Genomic DNA, 10718 nt, shown 5'->3' on the forward strand with positions numbered 1-10718 from the left:
TAGGCAACTTTTATTATCTTCAAGTATCAAATCGGTTCCAGAAATTATTTTGAGATGCGGTTTTTGCAGTTTGGTTCAGTTTTTCCTGTACTTTCGAATGCGTGCAAAATAACCTGATGGTGGCATTGGAAATATTTGTGAAAAATTAAAACAAACATTTTTTTTTCAACAGTGGATTTTTCGAAAATGATTAAGATTGTTTTTATATCACATATTGTAGAGTTTTTATTGCTCTTTCAATTGATAGTAAAAACTTTGAAATCGGTCAAGCCGTTTCGGAGTTATAGGTTTTTTGAATTAAGCGGCTTGACTCTCCCCCCACCCTTTATTTGACAAGTTAGGTAAAAAGTTCATGAGGAAAGTAACACGGTTTTTTATGGTTTTTTGACTAAAATTACTAGATGTTTCACTTATCGGGAGAATTTCTTTATAAAATCGACTTTTTAAAATACCGTTGACAATTACGCCATCTAGTGGTCATCTGAGAAATTTGAAAATAATTTCCAGCAAATTATTTTCTTTGCCATCAATTTTTTTTTGATCACTCTACAACCCGTAYTTTCCAGGATACAGCCGCTTACCATCCTTATTGCGACACCCTGTATATAAAATTTACTATTTGTTATTTCATATTCYCATAGTTTAAATATTTTTCCTATTAAGTTTAAACTAAATATATTGGATGATTAATGAATTGACAAGTATACAAGTTGAAACGTCAAAATATCCTCTAAAAAGTGAAAAGTATTACATTGAATTGCTAATAACTTATCATGAATGTATTTTTCAAGAAACTTCGAAAATAGTTATATTTGCTGTTTATATAAATTATGTTTGACAGTTTGGAAATTTTTTAATTGAATCGACATATTTTCAAATATTTGCCATAATGTTTGTACAGTGGAACGATGTAGAGTTTAACTGATTCTAAACTAGTTTAGACACATTGTCAACAACACATTTTGAAAACAACAACACAAAAATGAACTGCTTCTATACAGATTAAAAAATGGAGTGTATTTTTAGCTAATTCTCATAATCATCAGACATGTATTACCATCAGTATTTTCAGTTATCAATAATTTGAAATCAACTGGTTCATTACTTCAACAATTTATCATGCATGAGAGACTGGAAATCCAGAAAATGCTGAAATAGTCTTTATATAATTTGACGCTAATTGACTGTATAATGATTATTTTATCTGCTTGCTTTAATTTTGTGCCAACTTTTCTGACCTTTAGGCATGAAATTCTCATATATTTACGAGCTGCAAGCTGAATTATTGCCAGTTTAGCAACAATAATGTCAATTAAAATATTGTCTGCTTTACTTTTCTTTATCTGTGCTAGCCACATTATCATTGAAACGTTTGAAAACGTTTTAAAACAACAAACCACAAATATGAACTGCTTCTAAACGAAATTTGGAATATTTTTTTTATTATTATTTTTCTTCAATTAACCGGTAACGTTTCATTAAATACCAAAGAAATTAGTATTTGTGTTATCCATTATTCAAAATTCTTCTGCTGTTGCTCTGTGTCCATACCCATTAAGGAACAGAATGTATTTTCAGCTAATTCTCATAATCATCAGGCCTTTCTTAGCATAGATATCTTCATTCAGTTATCAACAATTTGAAATCTACCGTTCCATTAGTTCAACGAATTCTCATCCATGAGAGACTAGAAATTAACAAAATGCTTATATCATCTCCATATAATTTGATGCTAATTGACTTTATTATGATCATTTTATCGGCTTGCTTTAATTTTTTATCAACTTTTCTGACCTCTAGGCATGAAATTCTTATATATTTACCAGCTGCAAGCTGAGTTATTTCCAGTTTGCCAGCAATAATGCCAATTAAAATATTGTCTGCTTTACTTTTCCTTATCTGTGCCATTGAATGTATCATTGGCAGAGCTACACTGCCAGGTAAGTATAATTGTTGTAGGCAGTTATACTTATTAAAATTGGCGATTATTTTATTTAATGCTCAAAAATTACTTTTCTGTTCGAGTATTAACTGAATTCCTTTAGTAGCAGTTAGTAGGTGCAATGAGCTTTCAAAAATTGGTATACTGATTTTATGAATCAGTCTAAATTTCATGCTTCACTATTTATGGCTTTGTATTGTATTAAGTAATAAGACTTAATTCCCAAAGTGGGATAAAATATGTAGGAATTTGTCATGTTATTTCAAGGTATCACGAATGAAATCGGGACAATTTCAAGTTAATAATTTATTTTTTGCGATGACTACCAGAAATAGTTCATTCGATCTCTTATTAATTAGTTTTTTATCCAGTTTTTTCTTCTAGTGGAGCAGTCAAATGTCAACTATGTTGTAAGTACTCTAGCGGTTTCATGGAAAGACGCATTCGTGTTATGTGAACAGAGTGGAATGGAGTTGGTCTCGATAACATCCGCAAAAGAACAGAATGCAGTAGCGGAAGCATTGTCTTCCTATCCTCCTCAACGTAAGTTACATCCCAAATATTTCGCACAATAACCTGAGTATAAGAGTTCTTATGAGCAACTTATATATAACTGAACTGCTGTTTTTATGAGAGAGAATGCAATAATGTTTGTTCAAAATATTGAACACCGAGATATCGAGATACAAAAAAAAATACAAAATATCGAGATATTCGATAAACTTTGCATATTAACTTATTTTAAGCTGAACTCATTATTTAATTTTCCTTGAACGGTTCATGAAATGTCCGAGATTTACACTTACCAAGTCGTATTAGTAGCGTAAAAATATAATTTTAATGAAAGCGCAATAACAGTGTGATGTTTCTTAAAACTGCTCATTGTGACCACCCCACTTTCTGGAACGCCTAATTTTATACTATAATAATACTTAATAATAAATAATAATTTTCATATTGTTTTTTACATCATCAAAGGCTGCGTGCAAAATTTCGATTAGTTGGTTCCCACTATTAGACTTTCCTATTGAATAAATTTTCAACCGTTGCAATATCTATTCAGAAAAATCAGTCTTTTCTTGCCAAGTTGCTAATTATTAAATTACCAAGTGTACTGAATTTCAAAATAAACTTCACTCTGCAACAACTACTCATACACGGATATATGCTAAACCGTAGATGATTTATGAAAAGCGAGACATCTACCCGTTCTAGGGGGTTGAAACAAGGAGTCGAAAAATATTAATTTAAAATGTCCCCTTTACAAATAAAATTGACAGGTTTTTCCGATTTTTCATATTTTCAACTGCAAGAAAGATATTAAAGGTAGGAAGTTTTCAAATTGACACCCGGTATATGAAGACCTTCGGTTTTGAGATTTTTTTTTCCGGTGAGGTTTGGGAAATGCTCTTTTATGCACTTCCAGAGCTGGTGGTCTGTCGCTCTGGGTTGTGTGGGACTCCAGCTAACCGTTTACCCACTAAAACCCGTTCCTCACCACCGAGGTGATGCACCGCGGTCATTTCTGCCCTATTGTGCCCTCGTGTTTTACTCCCTCATTATCCCTGTGTATTCAATGAATTCCAGAAGAATCTTGGGGGGGGGAGTACAACGCATGACCTGGTCTGGTAGTCATCCCTGGCTGCAGCTCGTCGATTTTCCCAAGCAGGTGCTTCTTTATGAGTTCTCCCTGCTGAGGAGAAAAGTTCTTCTCGGGATATCCGACCACCGATATGGCAATCTTAATCCCGGAAACCGCAACCTTGCACGACTCGTGTGTGGTTCCTTCCTATACGGAAGTTTCCACATAGAGCCGCCCAGGTGCTGGCTTGTTGGGTGTGCTTCCATCCCGGCCGGTGTCGCCTTTGCGTCCCGGTCATGGCAGCTTTTTTGTGGTGTGCTGGTTCCCCTGAGGGTCTACCTAGCACTTAGGTCTTTTGGTGGTTTTTCCGCCTGGCGACCCCCTAGAGTTTTTTACCACCCTTCGGTACTTTACCAGCTGCGGAGCCCCACGGTTCTTCTGAGGAGGTCCCGCCGGTATTTTGTGGTGTTGTGGTGTATGATTGTGGTGGTGCTTTTCTCCCCATCATTCCTACGAGTAGCTAGGGAAGGGTTAGATCCATCCAGACAGAGCGCCGCATGTGTGGGTAAGGCTGATACAATGAGGTGCGCCTGTTGCCTCAAGGTTAGTCTCTTTTGGCTGGGCTTCCCCCCAGCCTTGCATCTCTTGGCGCGCACTATACCGTGAGAATTGGGAGGTGTTATAGTGACCTCGTCACGCGATCCGGGTAGTAAAACCAAGATCCCCGCTCCCCCTACAGTACCTATCCCGAGGCCGTAGCCACGAGAGTCGTTGCACTGCAGGCGGTTTGCTAAGTTACATAAAGTTATTAATAAGTTAATACCCTTACATAAAAGTTATATACTTACATAGTAAACTTGGATAATTTATACATTACAAATAACAAGGTTTTTGTCTGCAGATGGTTTTTCAAAAGGATATTGGACTTCTGGTACACGCTTCAATGGGAATTCGTTTGTATGGTTCACCAGTGGCAAACCGCTAGTGTACAATCAATTTGCAGACAATCAACCGGACAATGCGGGAAATAATGAGAATTGTATGGAAATTTTTACGTTGTGTGAAAACTCTTATAAATGGAATGACAGAGACTGTGGTGAAAAAGCTGGTTACATCTGCCAAGAGCGCAGTGTTTGATACTTTTTACATACCTAAAACAGGGATATTGTTTGTATATTTTTAATTTTTACCAGTTTACCGTAAAATTTTAAATATTTATAATGCTATCCTCGCGTTAACTAAATAGAATATTTATTTATAAAATACAAAATAAATATAGAACATACTCACTCACTGCATGGGTTTTAAATCACATGATTAAGAATAGCATTGATTTAAAAGGCATCAAACATGTATTTTTGTAATTCGTTACAAATACATTGACAATTGGAAATATTGAAACCGGATTAATATACAGGGTGATTCACGGTCGATGGCGTATTAGACGTTTGAGGAGAACGCGATGCCCTATCTATCTGCAAATTTGTACAACGAAGTCATCGGATATGCTCTATCGCCCTAAAATATTTTCAGCAATGCGAGGTTGCCGCTTATACCGAAAAGTACATAGAACTTTGATATTTTAAATGAGACACCCTGTATATGTATTGTTGCACGGTTAGATTGGCATTATAGATTTGATTCTTTTTGCATAACGATTTATACATCTATCTAAAGCTGTTTCCGAAGTATTAAATAAAATTTATTATTTTTAATCAAAACGTAGCCCCAAGGAATCCTGTATTACAATTTCGATTTCGATCCCTGGAAATTTAAAATTTAAGTACGTTAAACGCATAGGGTTAAGAAAACCCTATGCTTGAGCCCGGTGTACATCAAGTTGTTCCAAAGTATACAGGATGTCTTGAAAATACTTACCTTTCGGCTAAAGATAAAAACTGCTACAATTACATTTTTTCAAATAGAACACCCTGTATATTAGTTCAAATCCGGGAAGACCGTTAGATTCGCTGTGAAACGATATATCTGTTTCTATTCCTAAAGCGTCAAATTTCCGAAATAAATGGACATTTTTGCAAAAATTCGATTATGTCGACGTATTTGTCAAAATAGCCATGAAATGTGATAATAGTTGAAGATTTTGCAATTCTTCAAACTAGTTGTCAGCTCATGGATAGAGCTTCTGTACGCTTTTTATACAAAATTGAGTGAAACAATTATTCAAACGAAGTTTTAATAAACCTATTTATTCTTGACGGACAATGTGACCAAATTRTTGCAAGGACATGCAGAAAATTCAACRAAATATTTYCTAATTTAAARYAAATGAATGCAAAGAAGTTTGCACGAATATAAAACAATTTACATAATTATTTACGATATAAAACTGGATTGAAAAATGTAAGCAAACACATAACTGAGACTCAAAAAAAGGTGCCTAATAAATACTTTAAAATTATTTACAATAAATTTTCGAAGAGWCGGCCATTGCTTTCCAAGTACTTCAAAATTTGAACATTTACAGAGTGGTTTGTGGCTAATGGTAACTCATCAACATCAAATTCTCCAATGCAGTGGATTCCAATTCCCAACGCAATTCCCCTATGTTGTTGACCGGCGTCTTGAAAACATTGTCTTTTAATTTACCCCATAAGAAAAAGTCCGGCGGCGTAAGATCGGGAGATCTTGCAGGCGGCGTCTAAACGAGCAGTCATCAAATATTTCGAAGAGCTCCCTGGTTACCTCCTGAATGCTATGAGCCGATGCTCCATCCAGTTGAAACCAACATGTGCGGTACTCTTCTAATTTCAGATTTTCTAAAAAATCGCTTACCACTGTCCTTAGAATTTGGAGGTACTTTTATGAATTTAACGATTCTTCATAAAGGTAAACTTTATTTGATTATCCTTTATGGGGAAAAAATATTGATGCTGAATCTTTCTTGAAGTGATATCTGATAAACCACGTGTGGATTATGATCCGTCCAGAAATGTTTTTTCGTTTGTTGAAAATGGCCTCCCTGAAAAATTTGGCTGCATCTGTCGAATGGAGCTTTTGGACAAATTCGATGTTGACTTGAAACTAAAACGGCAGCATTTGGCGAWAAGAAAKTTCTKWTTCATSAGGASAATGCACGGGTGCACACATGTGTAGTCGCCATGGCAAAAACTCATGAATTAGGGTACGCACTGCTATCCCACCCAGCATATTCTCCAGATTTATCCCCCTGTGACWATTTCMTGTTTCCAAACCTGAATWAATGGCTGAGTGGTGAGAGATTTCTGTCCAATGAAGAGGTCATCATTAAAACAAACACATATYTAGAGGGCYTCGAGAAATTTTATTATTTGGAAGGGATAAGAAAATTGGAAAAACGCTGGACTAAATGTATCAAGCTAAGGAGATTACGTTGAGAAATAAAACSTTGTTTGGCGGAAAAAARCATTAACTCAAAAAGTCACAAACGACTCTCGTATATTGGATGACTCAGTTGTTTTTTTCTTTTAATGAATTGACGAGYTCAAAAGCAAARCTGACCTAACAAGTGTTAACTATTACATTGAAACTACYACTTWCTYAACAKYARTGATMAATTAWAWTAGCTGTTTATATAAATTCTCTTCTACGTGTTGGTGCTTTTTTACAATTTTTTTCGATATTTCTTTACACATTTGGTATAATTTKTGCAAAGCAGAACGATGTAGAGTTAGCTTTKAACCCATTSTACTAACTTMACTRGTYSAGMYACAYTAYCATCARWACGATTTGAAAACAGCTACAAAAWTGCTTCTATATCAAATKTGGAATAACTTTTTACGGTATTATTTCCTTTTCAGTTGACTGGTAACATTTCATTACATTAAKGAMCMSATATTAWATTATATTTCTGCTCCATAGTAGGCGAAATAAGCTTTCAAAAATTAGCTCTCTGATTATTTTGAGAATCAGTCTCAATTCCGTGTGCCACTAAATATGTCATTGTATTGTTTTAAGATTTAATTTTCAAAGTGGATTAAATTATCAGTCAGTTCGTACCTACGTTAAAATAATATCTAGAAACGTGTCATGTTATTTCAAAGTATCGCAATTTGAATCAACACAATTTCAAGTTAATTTATTGTTTATAACGACTACTTCAAATGTAAATTTTTTTGATTAATTAGTTTTTTGGACAATTTATTCTTCTAGTGGGGCAGTCAAACTTCAAGTATGTTATAAGTACTGTAGCGGTTCCATGGAAAGATGCATTCGTATTATGTAAACAGAGTGGAATGGAGTTGGTTTCGATAACATCTGCAGAAGAACAGAATGCAGTAGCCGATGCTTTGTCTGCTTATCCTACTAAACGTGAGTAACATCCCAAATATTGCTCATAATAAGTTGCATAAATGAGCATTCATGTATAACTAAATTATATATAATTAATTAGGTAATTTACCGAAATATTCGAGATACTTTTCACATTAATTCTATGACTTATTTTATGCAACTATTATAATTTCACTTTTCTTAACCGATTATTTAACAGTTATCTAGTCACTGACTTATTTATTATCAGCCGTTATTGCAAACGACCCTCGTTCTAATGATCTATGATTAATTTACATGTTTCTATCTGCAGAGGGTTTTTCAAATGGATATTGGACTTCTGGAACACGCTTCAATGGCAATTCGTTTGTATGGTTCACCAGTGGCAAGCCGTTAGTGTACACTAGATTTGCAGACAAACAACCGGACAATGCGGGAAATAATGAGAATTGTATAGAATTTTTTATGTATTGTGAAAATTCTTATAAATGGAATGACAGAGACTGTAGTCAAAAAGCTGGTTACATCTGCCAAGAGCGCAGTGATTGATAATTTTTTACATAAACAAGCCTGAAATATTTTTGTGATTATTTGTATTTTTTACCACTCTCTAGTAACATTTCAAATATGTATAGTGTTTTGTTGGCATCAAGTCAATAGACTATTTATTTATCAAACAATTACAATTACAATCTCAAATAAATATTGAACTTACTCATTTCTGAATGAGTTTTACATCACATGAACAAGAATAGCAGTTGTTTGCAAATAAATCGGCAAACGAAAATGTTGGACAAATATTAATATAAAGTAACAAAAATTTTTTTTATGTAACCAATCGACTTATTTAAGTGATATGATGATTATTTAACTACTATCTGCATTGTGTTCAGGCGCATTAAGGAACATCGTGTGTTTAGACATAATCATGGTAATGTGGTGGTTATTACTATAAATATTTTCAGTTATCAAAAATTGGAAATCAACCATTTTATTTCATCAATTAATTAGGATTAATTTTTCAGTAGGCACGAAACGGTTTCATCACATCATCATATAATTTGTCATTAATTGACACGTTGAAGAAGATTATTTAAATTGATTGGCTGATTACTTTATTTGATCAAGAGCCTGCTGACCTTTAGACATGGATATTTGTAGGAACTGGAAGCATATTTATTTCTACTTTATGAACAATGTCTTTAATCAGTTTCTGCTTTGCTGTTCTTTATTTCTCTATCGGTAGTAGAGCCTACAATGGCTGATAACTACAAGTACATTGGCAGGTGAGGATACAATTTAAAATCATCCAGTGGAAGGAAGAAAATTAGAAAATAGATCCAAAGTATCAAAGGATTATATTAAGTTTGTAATTTGTACCCAAATATTGAGCACCGTATTGAAATAATAATCCATTAAATTTGTGATTATTTCCCAGATAATGCTCGAAGTTGCTCTTCTTTCCCATCTATCTAGTATTATAAATAAATAAGCCCTACCTATACCAGTGTAATGCAATTACTAATCTATAAATAAGCAATTATTAGCAATTGTTTATGGAACAAAATATTTCAGACCCTATCTTTTCGGACAAAAATTCAGAATTGTTACCGATCATTAACCATGACAATGGCTGTTCTCAATTTCTCAATAAAAGAACCAAATGCGCAAGGATGTTGATGATGGCAGAAGTAGTGATAATAAATAATAATTTCGTTTATTAAAAATAATAGTTTTTAACATTGGCAAGCTGAAAATAATATATTCATAAAACAAATGATAGGTCAGAGGTATGTACTTGTATGAATAAAATAACTGATATTAAAACAGAAAAGATAAAATAAAATAAACGTTTTACATGCAGATATAAAACCTTATTTTCAGTTAAAATTTAACTGGTATTTAAGATTAAAAAAAATTCAGATGATATGCAGCTAGTAAGTTCTCTAAAACTACCATACGTGACCGAAACCGGTAGTACAGAATATGCAGTTTTGTGATGTGGTTGGGACAGGGTTGAGCTCAGATTTACTTTAATATTATCTGTTAATAATTTTTGAATGTGCCAATAAGTTCAATTTCTTCGTTCCATGTATCATTTGAAATTATATAATGTGGACTTAAAGCATAATATTTGCTTGCAAATATCGCACTGGCAAATTTTCTGGTTCGTCTTTACCGTGAAATAACCCCATAAATAACTTGTCTCCCGTCGCTTACTTTCCTCCATAATGAAACCAATTTTAAAGCTTACCTATATTTTCTCAGATCTTACTGGATAATAGATTTAGTAATAAATGTTACGTGATCTCAACAAATGCAACAAAACCAAATTTGCGTTATAACTAGGCCCACACTATACGTGCCAAAATAACATTAAAAGTAATACCGGGTTTCGAGGTGTCGTATCGGTTCTGTGCTGGTGGTACGGCTCCGTACCGTTGCGTAAAAAACAGGTTAAATCAGCTTTCTGAAACTGCGGTTCCATGTTACGCGCCTGGAACGCGGTTTAGTAAGCGGTTACGTTAAATACCGACCATCGGTCCCTATACACTAAGCTTGCACTTTCAGTAGCCTAGGTACTTCAAGTTACGTTAAGTCAGTTAATGAGATCCATGTTACGTTAAGTCCATTAAATCAACTTAAGATTAGCTCGGTTATAAACATTGTATTTTTTTGGGAAATAAATCTTTTTAAAATAGACTTTTCCAATTAATCAATAAAACTATATGAAAGATTACTTATTTAATCAGGCACTGGCAATTCCCGGTAATATGTTTATATCACTATCATTTACTTTAATATTAATTGAGTATTTCAATCTTATTTGCTCTGCATGCTTTAATCTTAGATAGTTTTATTTTTCGCGACCTTGTGACCTTTGGGCCTGGATATATCTGTTAACTGCAAGCTCAATTAGTTTCA

The 10718-nt window shown here is 33.9% G+C and overlaps 2 protein-coding genes across 4 annotated transcripts in view; both read left to right on the plus strand.

Annotated features, from left to right (window-relative positions):
* Window positions 1-1807: 1807 nt before the first annotated feature.
* LOC109538350 (C-type lectin 37Da) lies at window positions 1808-8380 on the plus strand. Of its 3 annotated transcripts, none has more exons than XM_019905557.2 (5): window positions 1820-1940; window positions 2327-2485; window positions 4426-4563; window positions 7674-7832; window positions 8107-8380. In XM_019905557.2, the coding sequence occupies exons 1-5, from the start codon at window positions 1862-1864 to the stop codon at window positions 8340-8342; spliced, it is 771 nt and encodes a 256-aa protein (XP_019761116.1). In that variant the 5' UTR covers window positions 1820-1861; the 3' UTR covers window positions 8343-8380. The 3 variants fall into 3 exon arrangements, with proteins under 3 accessions (XP_019761118.1, XP_019761116.1, XP_019761117.1); XM_019905558.2 differs by lacking the exon at window positions 1820-1940 and adding an exon at window positions 2104-2209; XM_019905559.2 differs by lacking the exon at window positions 4426-4563 and having other exon boundaries at window positions 1808-1940.
* A 2262-nt stretch (window positions 8381-10642) lies between these two features.
* The window catches only part of LOC125503482 (perlucin-like), a gene marked incomplete in the record, with an annotated part of 2876 nt that continues 2800 nt past the window's right edge, over window positions 10643-10718 (plus strand). The window contains 1 exon segment of the mRNA XM_048663917.1: window positions 10643-10706.

This window comes from Dendroctonus ponderosae, unplaced genomic scaffold (genome assembly GCF_020466585.1).
Source record: "Dendroctonus ponderosae isolate FM_Combo_2020 unplaced genomic scaffold, Dpon_F_20191213v2 Dpon_F_20191213_2, whole genome shotgun sequence".
In the NCBI taxonomy this organism is placed as follows: Eukaryota; Metazoa; Arthropoda; class Insecta; order Coleoptera; family Curculionidae; genus Dendroctonus; species Dendroctonus ponderosae.

Coding starts and splice junctions, on each gene's coding strand:
- LOC109538350 (XM_019905557.2), top strand. CDS start 1,862: ATGCCAATTAAAATATTGTCTGCTTTACTTTTCCTTATCTGTGCCATT. Junction 1,941..2,326: donor TGGCAGAGCTACACTGCCAG/GTAAGTATAATT, acceptor TTTTTCTTCTAG/TGGAGCAGTCAAATGTCAAC. Junction 2,486..4,425: donor GTCTTCCTATCCTCCTCAAC/GTAAGTTACATC, acceptor TTTTGTCTGCAG/ATGGTTTTTCAAAAGGATAT.